We start from the raw sequence: 14,572 nt of genomic DNA, 5'->3' as shown, positions 1-14,572 counted from the left end.
TCGACGAGGCGATTGGGTACCTTCAAGCGTCGCGCTAGTCGACCATTGCGGATTGGTCGCTAAATTTCGACCAATCCGATGACATTTTATCGTTTGTGTGTGCCACATATCGTGGTACATCGTTTGCCCGTGGAAACGTTCATGGAAAGTGACCGGAATACAAGCCGATTTGCGTCCGGCGCCTTGAGGACAGCACCATTGGGCAGAACGCGTCTCGAGCTCGGCAGCTTCGTTCTCTTATTTGTGTTGTACATCGTTCATCCCTCCCTCGCGTTTCTCCCGTCTTAATCAGTCTCCGCGTCGCCAAGAAATCCTGGAGAGCGCGAGTCGACGGCAAGACGTATCCCATCTGGTCTGATCGTCCGTCGGTAGCTTCGTCACACGCAGGCAGCAGCAGCGACAGGTTAGCGCAACAATACCAGTAGGCAACAGGATGAACCAGGGCGCTGCGGCGCCGCCAGCAGCGTCAAAAACCAGCGCTACTGCAGCTCCCGACCCAACGGACGTGAATGTGGCTGCAGCCGCAGCCAACGCGCCGGACTGGAGCGACTCAGCTGACAACTCCAATTCGCAAGAAGACGAGTTCATCCCGCCACCACAGGGTCCGTCACTCTCGTACGAGCGCAAGATTCGCCTGCACAAATATGCAGAGAACCGCGCTCGCTCGTGCCTTGGCCTGTTGTCCGACACGAGCAGTGCGCTCTGGAAGGTGCACGACTGTAAGAATGACATTGGGGTATACAAGCCCAGCTCCGATTGGTCCGAGTCGGTCTCAGCCAAGGCTGTCGTGTTTGCCAACGCAGCCTTCCCCAATGTATTAAAGACCATCTACGACCTCAAGACGTCCGACAAGTTCAAGCTGTTCATGCGCAAAGTGCTGGGCGACATGTTCCTGGATGCAGAGGTGCTCGAAGATCTCAACGGCACTGGAGTCTACCCTAGTGCCAATCCACCGCGAGACGCCCGTGAGATGTACAAGCAGGCCGCTATTAAGTGGTGGGCCATCAAGTCCGGCTCACTAGCTAGCAAATCGTCCGACTTCTACGTGTTGGAGGTAAGGTGGTTGCTGTCCAGCTCTGTAGACGACGTGGCGCGGCTGCGACTGCTGCTCTTCTTCTATATTTCAGCCATTACTGGTTTTGCTGGCCACATGGCCGTCCTAACGTGATCCACTGACGATATGTACATTGTGTGTGGTTGGTTTGACAGTACATTGGCATCGAGACGTCTGGTGGCGATATCGTGGCATGTTATCTCTTCCAGGAATCACTGGCGGAGGTAGGCGGCATGCCGCACATCCAGGGGAACAACCTGGAGCGCTCTCAATTTGATGCACTCATCTGCAAGTTTGAGCGGACATCCTCGCCAGATTACAAAGATGACTTTGTCACGATTTCCATCGCGTTCCAGCGACCTCCACCGATGGTGAGCTTGTTTCGTAGCAACCCTGCTGTTGAGATGGTCACGCAGCTTGCACGTGGTCTACGTGACTTACTGGAGGACCCTCCTGAACTCCAAGAAATATCCGTCGTAAAGACTTCCGCTTGGGTGAAAGACAAGTACGTTACTAGGAACTCTCTCTTGGACAGTCTCTGGTTAATAAGTATCCTTTTTCTTCCTTGTCTTGACACAGAGAACGCCGCTTCTGTGTGCTTTGCAATAAGCGCTTTTCGCCGATCTTCCGTCGACGCCACCACTGCCGTACATGCGGTGAAGTGATCTGCTGGGCGTGTAGCAGTACTATCCGGGTGCCTTCGATTAGCTTCACGCACAATGACACAGGCAAGCAGGTACTATCGCGCCATCAGCCGAGTATCCGCGTGTGCAGTAAGTGTGTGGTGTCCCATCACCGATCGAAGAGCGGCAGGGAGCTGAATAACCAAGAGGATTTCAAGGATTGGATTCAACGGAGTACAGAACAGCAGCAACTCGCTGCAGGTGCCGAGTCTGGAGCGACTCAGCAGCTTCGTTTGCCCAGTCCTTCACACTCGCAAGACCTGTCAGGAGCGCTGGAAAACCCTCGAGATGAATCGGAGCAAGTTCCTGTTGCGAAAGAGGAACGAATGCCTCGTAAGTATCGTCGAATCAGCTTGGATAATGACGAGGAGGAGAAGGAGGATGGAGACAACCGTTCTCACCAATATCGTGAACTTCCAGAATCTCTTGACGATCGACAGCGCCGCGATTCGAACCTACGGACGTCTCGGAAAATCTCTGCTGGGAAGCAACGGCAGAACAATATGCAGTTGCCACAGCGTCATAGCTACGGTGAACAGGCAGCTCGTAGCTCCAAACATATGCGTCGGGTACGTCGATCGCACTCAGAAGTCAGTATCGAGCGCGCAACAGGTCATGGTCGAGATAATCCTCTGAATGTGGCTAAGCCAGCTCCCAAGAAAAACCCTGATAGAGGGCGTTCATCCAGTGCTGGTCGTCGCGGTCCAGTGCCAAACCCTGTGAAGCAATCAGCTCCACCAAGTCGTGATAATCAGGAAGACACAGAGCGACGATCCAACTCGATGGAGAGACTTCCCGTGCAAAACAGTAGTAGCTACGTCCATGCGGCTTCAGCGTGGGCAACAAACAAGACAGAAGCCCTCGCAATGACTGGCGCCTTTCAAGAATTGATGACAAAGCTCGGTGGTGATGTCCATTTCGTAGTTGTTGGCTTCTCTACCGGCTTTAGCGCCGAAGTGATCGTGAACCTTTTGCGTCAGTTAGCACCTGGAGTACCCTACATTGGCGGCACGATCGCTCGTGGGATGTGTGACGAAAATGCTTGGGTGTCCGTAAACCGGCATAACGACGAAGGCCTCGTCACCTTATGGGGTGTAAATGATCCTCATGGAATCTACTCCATAGTCCACGCGGAATATTCACAGAGCGATGCCCATGAGAAGACGTATGCTGCAGCTAAGACTGCGTTTGCGCGTGTGGCAGGAGACGTTGATGCCGGTGAAAAGCCAGCGTTCATTGCAGCGTACGCGTGCCCTCTCTTTGTCGAGCACGCTATCGACGGTATACGTGAGGCGATTCACTGCCCAATTATCGGAGGTTGCTCTTCAGATGCCACAAGACACGGTGAGGGCGAAATTTCGGTGTCTTGGATCCAGATCAGCAGTAGCAGCAGTTCAGATTACACGAAAAGTGTTCGAGATGGTCGAGGCGACTGGACTGAAATGGGCATCGCTTTTGCGCTCTGCTTCCCAAGTGTGGAGACGTATGTGAGCTGGTTTAGTGGCTACAGTCCGGTTGGAGTTAACAGCGAGTACTGCATGGGCACGGTCACGAAGGCGTCGAACAAGACGATCTACGAAATTGACTGCAAGCCTGCGGCCGAAGTTTATCAAGAGGTAACTTATTATGTGATGTTGTGTACATTGACAATCTCTAACCAATGTTTTGTTTGTTCTTTGCAGTGGCTCGATGTAGCATCAGACAAGAGTCAAACTGAACTCTCTTCAATCGGGTTTCCTCGACTGGGCAGTCTGCATCCGTTGGGTACCACCATCGACTTCGTCTCGAATCAAATGGAAATCGACCGTAGCATTGATGCGAACTCTTCTTCATCACTGTGCTCAATGCAATCGAGTGACTGGTCCAAGCTCATCAACATGACAGCGGTGATTACTGGTATCAACGAGGACGGTTCACTCAGCACGACGAGTTCAGTCGCGTCCGGTACCAACGTTGTGCTCATGGAAACATCTGCGCAGTCATTGAAAACTGCCATCAATAAGGTTTGTATTGCAACGCTATTTATCAGCAAGATAACAAGTCTGACAATATTTTGCCTGTTCAGATGGGAGCGCAAGCTGTAGAAAGCAACAAATTTTACATTCACGAGACGATTGGTTGTCTGATGTTCCTGTCGGCCGGAGTGCAAGCTCTGCTGGGCCACAAGAGTATGGCCGAGATGGTAAGTGTCAATAATTGTAAAGACTTGCACTTGGTATTCCTAACAGCAAGTTTTTTTTGTCGAACACAGGTTGGTGCTTACAAGGACTGGTCGGGTGGAGCTTCCTTGATGGGCATGACGACGTTCGGTGAGATCGGTCATCTGCCCAATTCAAACGATTTCCCTCACTACGATTCGCTCATGTTCGGCGCCATCATCTTCTCCAAGCGCAAGCGGAAAGAATACCTCTACTTCTGAAAAAGGATAGTGTCCACTTTTGTCTTCCAAATGTCCACATCATTTTCCTGGTCTATTTTCATTTCCCTCCAATCCACATCCAATTTTTTGTCTTTATCATCCAATCAGAACGGTAGAAACCGCCAACGTCTCGCCTTCAAAGTACCAGCCACGGATTTTCGCTCATTTTCCATTTAGCCTAAATGGCGCAAGACGCCGCAAGTCCCCGTCGCCATCGGCGACGGCGCAGTCGCAGCAAAAGTCGCTCATCGCGTCGCCACTCATCATCATCTCGCCGCAAACGCTCGCGCTCTCGCTCGCTGTCGTCGCGCAGTGCGTCGAGCGACGCGTCTCGCTCCAGATCGCGATCTCGGGAGCGGCGCCGCTCGTCCAAATCCGGCGACAGACACCGTCGCAAACGCTCCAAGACGGAGCGGAGAGAGCGACGCCGTTCGCCATCGTACTCGCGCTCCAGAAGCCGCTCGGAAGGCAGACGTAGCAGCTACAAGAAGAAGAGAGACAGAAGCCACCGAAGCGGGCGGAAGAGCAGCAGGCGTAGTAGAAGCAGGAGCGAGACGAGAGCGGAAGCTTCGAGACGTAAGAGATCCGAGTCCAAGGAGGAGATTAAGAAACACAACGAGGTTAAGAATGGACACGCTGAGCATGCGAAGCCTCAAGAGGCCGCAGCTACGAAGAGTAGTGGCTCTAGCTCCGAGAAGAAGAGAGCAGCTAAGGATCCCCCTGCAGTCACTGCGCCAACAGCTAGTGCGACGTTGAAGAAGTTCAAGTTCGGTGGTATCTCGCTGAAGCCTGGTAACCAGAAGAACGTGGTGAAGAAGAAACCTGCCGCTTTCTTTAATTCACTGAGTGAAGATACAAAGCCACCGCTTAATGACGAGAAGGAGCCTACCAAGAAGCAGAAATTTCTTCTTGAAGAGCAGAAACAAGAAGAGAAAGCCAAATTTCTTGCAGAGGAGGACGCAGTGCCCAAGCAACTGGATTTAAACACTGAAGAAGAGGAAGAGAAGGGTGAGACGCCCGAGGAGCGCAAAAAGCGGGAAGAGGAGGAAGTAAAGCAACGCGAACGAGTGCAGAAAGTTGTGGAGGAAGTGGATCCTCTGGACGCCTATATGGCTGGACTGGTGGACGCATCAGCACGCGCTAACCCCGCTGCTAATGTGATCTCGCAGTCGGAAATCGAAGCAAAGGGTAAAATCAATATTTATGGCACATTCTTGCCGCCCGATGCAGCAGAACAAGCGACTACAGTTACGACTACGCCGTCTGCAGATACTCAAACGTCGACTAGCGTTGTCAACGAGACGCCTGAAGAGCGTGAAGCTCGGGAGGAACGTGAACTCAAGGAATTTATGCGTGCAATTAAAGAGAAACGTAAACAAGAAGAGAATAATACTAACAGTGGTACGGAGGCTGCAGTCGCTACTGGTAATGGAGCAGGACCAGAAGATCTGGCGGTAAAGCAAGATACAGGGCGTATCTACCAGGGCTTTGAAGAAGATATTATCGGTGAAGACTCGGAGCTGATGGATCAGCGCTCAGCTCTCGAGATTCTTCAGGATCAGCAAAAGAAGAAGGAGATTAAGCCTGTGGATCACTCCAAGATGAATTACCTTCCGTTCCAGAAGAAATTTTATGTGGCTCCTAAGGAAATCAAGGATTTATCGGAAGAAGATATGGAAGCACAGCGTAAGGAGTCTGAAATCAAGGTTCGAGGCAAGAATTGTCCGCGTCCGTTGCAGAAATGGACCCAATGTGGTTTCAGCGTCCGCATGCTGCAGCTGATCAAGAAGCACGGCTACGAGGAGCCGTTTGCTATCCAAAAGCAAGCGCTTCCTGCGATCATGTCTGGACGTGATGTCATTGGCATTGCGAAAACAGGTTCAGGCAAGACTTTGGCGTTCCTGCTCCCCATGTTTCGTCATATTCTCGCTCAACCTCCTTTGCAAGAAAACGAAGGTCCAATTGGAATCATCATGGCTCCTGCACGAGAACTTGCTCAGCAGATTTACGTGGAAGCTCGTAAGTTTTCGAAGGGCCTTGGATTGCGCGCCACTGCTGTGTACGGAGGATCATCAGTCTCGGAGCAAATTGCCAACTTGAAGCGTGGATCAGATATTGTGATCTGTACGCCAGGACGAATGATCGATATTCTGTGCATGAGTGCTGGAAAGATGGTATCTCTGCAGCGGGTGACGTATGTCGTGCTAGATGAAGCTGACCGCATGTTTGACATGGGCTTCGAGCCGCAGATCACGAAGATTATGATGAACATTCGCCCAGACCGACAGACACTGCTGTTCTCCGCCACTTTCCCTCGCTCGGTGGAATCTCTGGCCCGGAAAGTGCTGAAGAAACCTGTGGAAATTACCGTGGGCACACGCAGTACGGCATCAGGCGATATTACGCAGTATGTTGAAGTCCGTGAAGAAGACGACAAGTTCATGCGACTCCTGCAGCTTTTGGGTTTGTGGTACGAGAAGGGAAATATCCTAGTGTTTGTGAACAAACAGCAAGCTTGCGACCAAATCTTTCAAGACTTGATGAAGGCTGGATATCCAGCGCTCTCATTACATGGTACGACTGAGACCTTAGGCAGTTTTTTCGTCGAACTGATGCTAATTCGTTTGTTCTGTGGCTATGGTGATGATGCAGGTGGCAAAGATCAGGTGGATCGGGACTACACAATCGATGACTTTAAACGCAAGGTGCGAACCGTAATGGTTGCGACTTCTGTCGCTGGTCGAGGTCTTGACGTGAAGGATTTGGTTCTTGTCATCAATTACCACTGTCCTAATCACATGGAAGACTACGTTCATCGCGTCGGACGAACCGGACGAGCTGGCCGAAAGGGAACAGCCTACACCTTCATCTCTCCAGATGTAAGTATTGCCAAAAATTATTTCGTTATCAAGACACGCATCGATCACTTACGTTTTTTTATTTACTTGCAGGAGGAGGAGTATTCAGTGGATCTTGTCAAAGCATTAGAAAACGCTAAACAGATTGTCCCGCCTGAACTGACAGCACTTGCAGAAGGGTTCACAGCAAAGGTATGTATTCTCGTATCTTTATACTATTCTGTAAAAAAGAACTCATATTTTTTCCTCGTCACTGTGTAGGTTAAGCGCGGTGAAGCTAGATATCACGGCAGTGGGTTCAAAGGCAAAGGCTTCACATTCGACGAGACGGAAAGAAATGAGACCCAGCGCACAGCAGACCTCCAGCGACGCCAATATGAACTGGACCAGGGCATTCTTGTTGAGGTACGATACTTTCAAGCTCAATTCGACCAATTATATTGACAATGCTATGCTCTTATGTTTGTAGGATTCTGGTGCTGCCGACGACGATGATGATGAAGAGCCGAGCAAAGAGAACACCGCTAACACAACTGACAAACCGTCTGTGCCTGCTGGTCAGAAGGCGATGCCTATCGATGGCGAGGCTATGTCTGCCTTCATCAAGGCGCAGAAAATTATCCAGAATCTGGATTTGAAGTACAAGGGGAACGGTTCTGGAGAGAACCACTTCGTCGAAGAGCTTGAAATTAATGATTATCCTCAGCAAGCTCGATGGAGAGTTACCCAGAAGGAAGCAAGCGACTCAGTGGCGGAGCTCACTGGTGCTGCTGTTATTGCGCGAGGATCGTATATTCCTGCTGGGCGGAAGCCCAATCCATCAGAACGGAAACTTTACCTGGTACGTCAATACATAGACGAAGATAAGCTAGCTTATGGATATGCTAATATTCGCGTTGTGTAGGCTATCGAGGGACCAACTCAAGCTTCGGTCATCGAGGCCAGGCGAGAACTGCAACGCATCTTGGACGAAACCACGATGCAGGTCGGTCTGGGTGGCGACAAATACGGAAAGTACAGTCTGTAATACCACAGGCAGGTAAGGAGGAGAGACTTACAAAATCTAGCAAACGATCTTGCGAGTCTCATTAGTCTTGCTTCTCCTGCAATTGATTTTCTTCGTAGCCAAACAATTTCGTGGAAATGGATACAATCGACATCATGAGATTGTATGAAGCCTTGACAATTCTAAGCCGCAACGCCGAGGCGCAACCCATCGAGACACCATATATCGACAGGCGCTTCAACGGGTAAATCCAGCTCCTGTAAGTTTAGACTGGTGATGTCGGGTGCCGACATCTGACTAAACACGTGCGCATCCTGGGAATGTAGTGTCAACGTCGGGTAAAGCTCGCTCCTCGAAGGGACCGGTAATGTAAACTCCATCACGCGATTATTACTGTCCCGAAGCGCAATCCCGTCAACAGTGAAGCGCACAAAAGCTTCACCGATGGATGATCCAGCATCGCCCGAGCCTGTCGAGGACGAAGAGTCTGATGGCTGAGGCGCATTTCCAGTTGATGCACCCGTTGTTTCATCCTCCTGATGATCAACTACCTGGGCCAGAACTCCAACTGTTGACTGGAAACCATACTTTCGGCCGACTCCAATGGAACGCCGCCTCTCCGATCCTACAAGCACGTGCCCGGCAGAATAGAATCCTATCTGTATCAATAGCAAGTTAGCTCAAGCCCACTACGCCGTCAACAGCAGCTAAGGCACCTACCGAATGCTTTGAGGCTCCAACGAGTGTGTTTAATGGCATCAGGCGCGTAGATAACCCGATACAGACGCTTGCATCGATGCCAGCTCGGTCATTAGGATTGGCCGAACTTGTGCCCGCGGAACCACCCGACAGAAAAGATGATCCACGCGCTAATTGAGACGAAGCCTCTAACCTGGAAGCATTCTGGTTCGCACCACGAGCAGGTGTCCGCCCTTGCTGCAGCGTCATTTCAAAGTACACAAACCGATTCTTCTGCAGCGGCACAGAAGCGCGCACACTGCGGTACATGCCTGTGCCAACCTTGGACGCACAATGGCGACCACAGGATAAATAAATATCTTCGTGACAATCATGCGCATTGAATCGTGGCACACGCAGCCCACGATCACCGGTTAACGTCGCCGCACGCTCCTGTCGTAGTTGATCGCGTGCTTGGTATAACACGTCGTCGGAGAAATTAGAAAATGCCAGCTGCACACGCTTGCGCGCCAAAGGCGACACTGGGATGGACCGCGGCGTCGCGGAACTCAGGTGAGCATAGCTTGAAGTGGTCTCCTCCTGGGCTCGACTTTGACTACCACTACCAATGCTGCCGTCGCTGGTAGATCTGCTCGAAGACGCAGTTTGCACGGTATCTGGCGGTAACCGAACCGTAGCTTCAAACGAATGCAGCGGGATCTGAAAATGCATGACGCGCCGTATCCTCCGATCGATATTGGACGGTACCATGCACTCTTTCTCCCTGTACTCCAGTACCACCGCCGTCACTGTCACAATAAATACATAACTCATTAGAAATCTCATCAATACCATAACCAGCTCATCCCACGCAACGTACAGCTCGGATCAGCAACGTAACTCTCAGCGTTACGATGATGTCGGTGGTGCAGATGGTGATAACTTCGACTGCGTCCGCTTCCAGACCCTGAACCTCCTGCAGACGCAGCCTCCATGATCTCCTCACTGGACAGCCTCAGTGTATCCTCAACTGCTTGTAGCAGACCGTAGAACAGCGAGCAGGCCGTGGAAACCCCAGGTAGACTCATAATTAGTACGTAGATGCCTTTACATACGCCGAGTGAGGCGCTGACCACGAGTCTCTGCAACGACGAGGTCACTGCCAACACCCAGTGCACGACGCCTCGCACTTCCTCGGGCTTGGCGGTGTCCCATACGCAGCTGTCGGCCACGGCGTCGCCTAGCTCGCGGTCGCTCGGACACTTGGTCTTCAGTCTCACGGACGAGCGCGCCACCATCTTGGCCAGCCGGTGTTTAAGCTCCTTGACGATGGACGTGGGCAGATGAAGACGCTCCTGTAGCCGATCTAATGCCTCCAATAGGCCGATGCAGACCAGAATCAGCTGCATCAACATATAAGGTTAGAGAGTATGTGGAATCATATTTGACAGACTCATCGTACAGTGTCTTTGGTGTCGGACAGCGAGCGCAACGCGTACGAATACACCCGCCCCAGCGTCTGCGTCTGCGTCTGGGACACGCTTGCGCTCATGGTGACTGAGAAACTGGCAAGTGGTCAAAAGGAGATTACTGGAGCTACAGTGAGCGCTGAACGGCGCTTCCAGCGAGATGAGCGAGTGAAGGATCCGACACTTGCGGCGACGTGGTCCGACGGACTCTACTGAATGTCGGGAAGGCAGGAGTCGAGCTGCGCGCTTGGAGCTCCCGCCGGCGTCTTTTTCTCTTTGCCAAGTTCAAACAGAAGATAGATTAGACCTACCCCTATACAAATTTATATTTATCTTTACAAAAAACAAGTCAAGTGCGAATTGGACACTTTATGGTCAGCTGGCAGTCAAGTTGAAGCCGAGAGCGGTGCACTTGATCACTTAAAATGCAAACGAAATACAGAGCTTTCGTCATCCGCTCTATGAGACCAACCTTCACAGTGTGAGTCATTGTGAATCATGAATCATACGCGCTTCATCGTGAAGTCACTTGAGTGAAGTCCCACGCTACTGCTTGGCGTCCACGGCAACAAGGACGTGAACCTGCTTGATCCATTCTGATCCAGTGTGAAAGTGCAACTCAAATTGCTCCTGCTCAAAAAGAATCTTTGCTTCAAAGGTAACCAAACTATTTGAAAGAAAAGAAAAAACGTTCAGCAGTATTTTCTTCATGACGACATCTCAGAAACTCAGGAGCCTATATTCAAACTTGATTGATAAATCGTTTGGATTAATTCTTCTCCATAGCTGACAAAAGTTCTCTTGTACCAGTATTGCAAAATTCACGTTAGCCTCTGCCACACATTGCCATTGTCGTCGTGTGAACAAACTCATGTACGCCCAAATCATCCTAGTGTTAGACGCTTCCAGTCGCCTCCCGGACTGCAGTCTGGATTGACTTGCTAAACTGGCATAACGTCAAGAACTCGCCTTGTCGTTCCTTGTCCAGTTTGCGAATTTCCTCCTCTCCCTGAGCAACATCAGCTCCAAGGCGAGTGACCTCAGCGAGGGCGTCCTTCTTTAGTCCAATCAGCTCTTCCATGTGCTGTTGAGTCCTCTGAAGCCCCTCCAACTTGGACTGGATGCTCGCTTCTAGTGTGGCACACTTACGATGAATGGCTGTTTGGGCAGTAGGCACATCGGCGGTGCAAGTCTCCAGAAATGCCGCCATATCTTCTGGATCGGGCTTCACATAAACAACAATGTCGGCCACCACTCCATCACGAGCCTTTTCAGCTTCAGCCTTGTCTTTGCGGAGCTTCAGCGTCGTGGTGCGAGCTTTCTGTACCTCCTGCATATTAATCGGCTTGACACTGGTTAGCTCTTTGGTTTTCTTCTTGACACGGTCGGCCTCCTGGTCAATCTCGAAGATATTCGCACTGAGCTCATTATAATTGCCAATCATGGAGCGCAAAATAGGATCCTCATCGTCGCCCATGGCTTTCTCCATCAACTCGTCCACGTCAAGCACTGGGTTTTGTTGAGCAGCAGTGGCTGACGCCAGCCATGTGTTTTCAGTCTTAACTCGGAGCTCTTCCTTGATCTGTGGCTGTGCTGGTGGTCTAGTAGTTGAGCTACTTGTGCTAGCGTCAGTTTCGTCGTCAAGCGTCAGATCGACAATTGATGTGGTGTTAACTCGCGAAGAATGCTTGGCTTGGCTCTGGGGTGGATGAGTTACGGCGACGGGTCCATTGATTGATAAATTCCCCAGAGCTGCCGCGGTAGCGGCAGCGGTGGCCTTCTCCAGTTTAATATGCGCTGCAGCCGAAGTACTATATTTCACTTCCAATTCCTCGTTAGCAGTGTTGCTAGCATACGTCATTGCTCCTTCTGCAGCGGCAGCACTGTCTTGCAGTTTGCCCGTGCTCACTTTCACCATCTCCACAAGCATCAAGTTCCAACTAGCGAACGGGAACATCCTCGGCGACGAACCTGCGTCATATTGCATATTGCACTCGTCAAATTTTGCAATACAGGTCTGATTATCGCTGTGGTATACATACCGTCGACACAAAAGAAGAAGTGTGGCTCCAGCTGACGGTGTTTGGTTGCACAGCAATTCTCGCACTGATACATGCTGCAATTCAGACAGAAAAATTCTTGTGTGTTTTGGCCACACTCTTGGCAAGCTACATAGCGAGAATAACAGTGTTAGTTCGCTCTAATCGCAACTTGTAAAAATTCATAGCCAGCACACCGCTGGTCCACGTAAGGAATTCCTGGTGCGGCCTTCCGTCGCTCTTGCTCTCTTCATGTTTAATAGCCAGCACTGCTAACCGGTGGTGGATCACCAGCTCGCACTGTCTACAAAAACGCTGGTTGCAGCGCTGGCAATCGTAGTCAGCAATGGCGATGCGGCATTGGTCGCAGTGGGGCCGCTGTAGCTCTGAAAAACGAGATCCAAAGAGCCAATACACATGTCGAGTTAGTGGTGCTCTCGGTAGAGCGCAATGACAGCTACGAGAGACGCACGCGGATACTCCACGAGGGACGATAAGAGGGCCTCCAGTGATTGCATCTTGATTGTCAAACTGGAGTGGCAACTTGAGCTTTTTTAACGAATCAGCGTATACTTAACACAATCAGATTGGCTAAAATCGAATCCTGCACACGCTGCAACGTCACTGGTCAATTTGCTTCAACGTGGAGAATTGATAAGCATGGAGCTCTTGCTAGAGAAGGCTGAGGTGCTGTGGCTGGCCAAGCCGTCCAAGAAGCAGGTGGTGACCCCACGGGCTCCGCAAGCTACGCAGCTGACAGTACTACCGCCGTATGCCGAAAAGCAAGACGAAGGGGCGCCTCTGCCCTGCAATATCTCGATCTCGGCGGAAGAATTGACGACGAAGAACAAGGTGTCGCTGTTGGACCAGTACGTGACGTTCAAACTGCTGGAGGGTGAGGAGCTGGTAGCAACGCATGCACGTAAGCTGCGCGACTGCATCCCCGTGTTGACCGAGGGATCTATCCATTGGACGCAACCAGTGCTGCACAAAGACGTTCGTACTGTCAACTTTTGTTTGTGTCCTCGTAGTGGCCACTAAGACTGCGTATGCTGGTGCTTTAGGTGCTTTGGGATGTAGGCATCCATGTCTACGTGAAAACTAATCGTCGCCCTCGAGCGTTGGTCTCCCATGCGCTAGCGCTTAAGAATGGGGCAAGCAGTGTCGCGCGTCAGGTTGGTGGGTTTGTTGTTGCTGTGTTGGCGACTGGCTAATGAAATGCTGGCATTCTTTTTTCGACCAGTTGGCGCTGCATAAGAACAAGGCTGTGATCGGGCTGCTACCGGCGGTTGCAGGCTGCGTCGTTGGTATCATCGGGACGTCTCCGGTTTGGCTACCTCTGACGCTTCTGGTTGGCGTGATGGGCTTCCCTGTCTGGATCGTTGTTGGTGTCGCCATGGCGCTGGTCACTCTGTTTTCTACTATTTCAGCGGTCGTGACAGTGAAGCTTGCTCGTTCGGAGCGGGTCAAGGGTGCGTGCCAGCACTTCCTGACCAGTCAGCAAGGTCAGCTACTGTTGTTCGAGGGCATGCCTGGAGAAGAATCGCTCTCAACCTCTGCCCTGTCGGCTCGCGCGAAGGAATTTGTGCTCGAAAATCCGTCTCGCAAGCTGGTGGCCAGTCTTGCCATTGATTTTCTTGGAAACGCGACCTTTGTGGTACCTGGCCTGGGCGAAATGGCAGACGTGCTGTGGGCACCCGTTTCGGCGAAGATGGTCGACACACTTTACAAGGAATCGTCGCCACATGCCAAGTACGTGGCCTTCTTGGAGGAACTTCTGCCTTTTACGGATATTATCCCAACGGCGACGTTGGCTTGGTACGTTAGCGGTAATGTTGCAACTTGTTGAAGAAGATTTCTAACTTCTATTATGTCACTAGGATGAAGGAGAATCTGAGCTCAGGTGAGCTGGACAAACTGTTCGCGTTGACCAAATTTCACAAGCAGGCGTAGGGACGACATGTACTTTCGATCTTTTGTGGAAGTCAAACAGCTGTAAGGTCGACTGGAGAAATGAATTGAATATACCTTTGGTGGTCGAACTTTGGTCTTGCAACGCGGTAAATGTGCGGAAAAGCTACTTTAGTCTACCCCACAGTCACTCGTTCGTTGCTCCTAAATAAAATCTGATATTTCTTACCGCGCCAGCAGGCAGCGGTGCAGTTGTGTTTCCAAGGAAAGCAGTGCCGTTCGCCGATGCGAGCTGCCTGGGCGCACATCTGGTGGTCGTGCCGCGATTCCGCATGTCTGGGGCCTAAATACTCCAAAAAAAGTAGAAAGGATCGTCGCAGCGTCCAATGTACCTGTCCCGGAAGGTCATTCTCAAAAAAGCAACCCGACAAGCAACCGAACCGATAAGAACTTCG

The 14,572-nt window shown here is 51.2% G+C and overlaps 5 protein-coding genes across 17 annotated transcripts; 3 read left to right on the top strand and 2 right to left on the bottom strand.

Moving 5' to 3' along the window:
• Window positions 1–111: 111 nt before the first annotated feature.
• Window positions 112–4,226, top strand: PPTG_04852 (hypothetical protein). 4 transcript variants are annotated; one of them, XM_008897175.1, is made up of 7 exons: window positions 112–1,054; window positions 1,210–1,559; window positions 1,634–2,070; window positions 2,158–3,353; window positions 3,420–3,740; window positions 3,803–3,919; window positions 3,989–4,226. In XM_008897175.1, the coding sequence occupies exons 1-7, from the start codon at window positions 434–436 to the stop codon at window positions 4,154–4,156; spliced, it is 3,210 nt and encodes a 1,069-aa protein (XP_008895423.1). In that variant the 5' UTR covers window positions 112–433; the 3' UTR covers window positions 4,157–4,226. The 4 variants fall into 4 exon arrangements, with proteins under 4 accessions (XP_008895423.1, XP_008895421.1, XP_008895422.1 ...); XM_008897173.1 differs by having other exon boundaries at window positions 1,634–3,353; XM_008897174.1 differs by having other exon boundaries at window positions 112–1,559.
• Window positions 4,227–4,273: 47 nt separating this feature from the next.
• PPTG_04851 (hypothetical protein) lies at window positions 4,274–9,591 on the top strand. 6 transcript variants are annotated; one of them, XM_008897168.1, is made up of 8 exons: window positions 4,274–6,730; window positions 6,809–7,035; window positions 7,108–7,206; window positions 7,276–7,419; window positions 7,484–7,855; window positions 7,919–8,053; window positions 8,140–8,279; window positions 8,347–9,591. In XM_008897168.1, the coding sequence occupies exons 1-6, from the start codon at window positions 4,339–4,341 to the stop codon at window positions 8,039–8,041; spliced, it is 3,357 nt and encodes a 1,118-aa protein (XP_008895416.1). In that variant the 5' UTR covers window positions 4,274–4,338; the 3' UTR covers window positions 8,042–8,053; window positions 8,140–8,279; window positions 8,347–9,591. The 6 variants fall into 6 exon arrangements, with proteins under 6 accessions (XP_008895416.1, XP_008895419.1, XP_008895418.1 ...); XM_008897171.1 differs by having other exon boundaries at window positions 8,140–9,591; XM_008897170.1 differs by having other exon boundaries at window positions 7,919–8,279.
• Window positions 7,435–10,791, bottom strand: PPTG_04850 (hypothetical protein). Of its 4 annotated transcripts, XM_008897163.1 has the most exons (4): window positions 10,161–10,791; window positions 9,579–10,101; window positions 8,741–9,507; window positions 7,435–8,679 (listed from the first exon to the last, which is right to left on the bottom strand). In XM_008897163.1, the coding sequence occupies exons 1-4, from the start codon at window positions 10,248–10,250 to the stop codon at window positions 8,203–8,205; spliced, it is 1,857 nt and encodes a 618-aa protein (XP_008895411.1). In that variant the 5' UTR covers window positions 10,251–10,791; the 3' UTR covers window positions 7,435–8,202. The 4 variants fall into 4 exon arrangements, with proteins under 4 accessions (XP_008895411.1, XP_008895413.1, XP_008895414.1 ...); XM_008897165.1 differs by having other exon boundaries at window positions 9,579–10,791; XM_008897166.1 differs by having other exon boundaries at window positions 7,435–9,507.
• Window positions 10,792–10,880: 89 nt separating this feature from the next.
• On the bottom strand, window positions 10,881–12,755 carry PPTG_04849. 2 transcript variants are annotated; one of them, XM_008897161.1, is made up of 4 exons: window positions 12,679–12,755; window positions 12,404–12,592; window positions 12,210–12,335; window positions 10,881–12,138 (listed from the first exon to the last, which is right to left on the bottom strand). In XM_008897161.1, exons 1-4 carry the CDS (start codon window positions 12,722–12,724, stop codon window positions 11,063–11,065), a joined length of 1,437 nt encoding a protein of 478 aa, XP_008895409.1. In that variant the 5' UTR covers window positions 12,725–12,755; the 3' UTR covers window positions 10,881–11,062. The 2 variants fall into 2 exon arrangements, with proteins under 2 accessions (XP_008895409.1, XP_008895410.1); XM_008897162.1 differs by having other exon boundaries at window positions 12,210–12,592.
• A 42-nt stretch (window positions 12,756–12,797) lies between these two features.
• PPTG_04848 (hypothetical protein) lies at window positions 12,798–14,353 on the top strand. The gene is made up of 4 exons (XM_008897160.1): window positions 12,798–13,202; window positions 13,271–13,381; window positions 13,450–14,024; window positions 14,087–14,353. Exons 1-4 carry the CDS (start codon window positions 12,867–12,869, stop codon window positions 14,157–14,159), a joined length of 1,095 nt encoding a protein of 364 aa, XP_008895408.1. The 5' UTR covers window positions 12,798–12,866; the 3' UTR covers window positions 14,160–14,353.
• The last annotated feature ends 219 nt before the right edge of the window (window positions 14,354–14,572 follow it).

This window comes from Phytophthora parasitica (assembly GCF_000247585.1).
Source record: "Phytophthora parasitica INRA-310 unplaced genomic scaffold supercont2.5, whole genome shotgun sequence".
NCBI classification, from domain to species: Eukaryota; Oomycota; class Peronosporomycetes; order Peronosporales; family Peronosporaceae; genus Phytophthora; species Phytophthora nicotianae.
This window is presented reverse-complemented; position numbering and strand designations above follow the sequence as displayed.

Bases quoted from the DNA above. Each gene is read 5' to 3' on its own strand.
- PPTG_04852 (XM_008897173.1), top strand. From the start codon at position 434: ATGAACCAGGGCGCTGCGGCGCCGCCAGCAGCGTCAAAAACCAGCGCT. The intron at 1,055-1,209 runs GTAAGGTGGTTG...TTGGTTTGACAG, and splicing joins CCGACTTCTACGTGTTGGAG to TACATTGGCATCGAGACGTC. The intron at 3,354-3,419 runs GTAACTTATTAT...TGTTCTTTGCAG, and splicing joins CGGCCGAAGTTTATCAAGAG to TGGCTCGATGTAGCATCAGA.
- PPTG_04851 (XM_008897168.1), top strand. From the start codon at position 4,339: ATGGCGCAAGACGCCGCAAGTCCCCGTCGCCATCGGCGACGGCGCAGT. The intron at 7,036-7,107 runs GTAAGTATTGCC...ATTTACTTGCAG, and splicing joins ACACCTTCATCTCTCCAGAT to GAGGAGGAGTATTCAGTGGA. The intron at 7,420-7,483 runs GTACGATACTTT...TTATGTTTGTAG, and splicing joins ACCAGGGCATTCTTGTTGAG to GATTCTGGTGCTGCCGACGA.
- PPTG_04850 (XM_008897163.1), bottom strand. From the start codon at position 10,250: ATGAGCGCAAGCGTGTCCCAGACGCAGACGCAGACGCTGGGGCGGGTG. The intron at 10,102-10,160 runs GTACGATGAGTC...ATGTTGATGCAG, and splicing joins TGTCCGACACCAAAGACACT to CTGATTCTGGTCTGCATCGG. The intron at 8,680-8,740 runs GTAGGTGCCTTA...CTATTGATACAG, and splicing joins TTGGAGCCTCAAAGCATTCG to ATAGGATTCTATTCTGCCGG.
- PPTG_04849 (XM_008897161.1), bottom strand. From the start codon at position 12,724: ATGCAATCACTGGAGGCCCTCTTATCGTCCCTCGTGGAGTATCCGC. The intron at 12,593-12,678 runs GTGCGTCTCTCG...CTCGTTTTTCAG, and splicing joins GTCCCTCGTGGAGTATCCGC to AGCTACAGCGGCCCCACTGC. The intron at 12,139-12,209 runs GTATGTATACCA...AATATGACGCAG, and splicing joins CTTCTTCTTTTGTGTCGACG to GTTCGTCGCCGAGGATGTTC.
- PPTG_04848 (XM_008897160.1), top strand. From the start codon at position 12,867: ATGGAGCTCTTGCTAGAGAAGGCTGAGGTGCTGTGGCTGGCCAAGCCG. The intron at 13,203-13,270 runs GTTCGTACTGTC...CTGGTGCTTTAG, and splicing joins AACCAGTGCTGCACAAAGAC to GTGCTTTGGGATGTAGGCAT. The intron at 13,382-13,449 runs GTTGGTGGGTTT...TTTTTCGACCAG, and splicing joins CAAGCAGTGTCGCGCGTCAG to TTGGCGCTGCATAAGAACAA.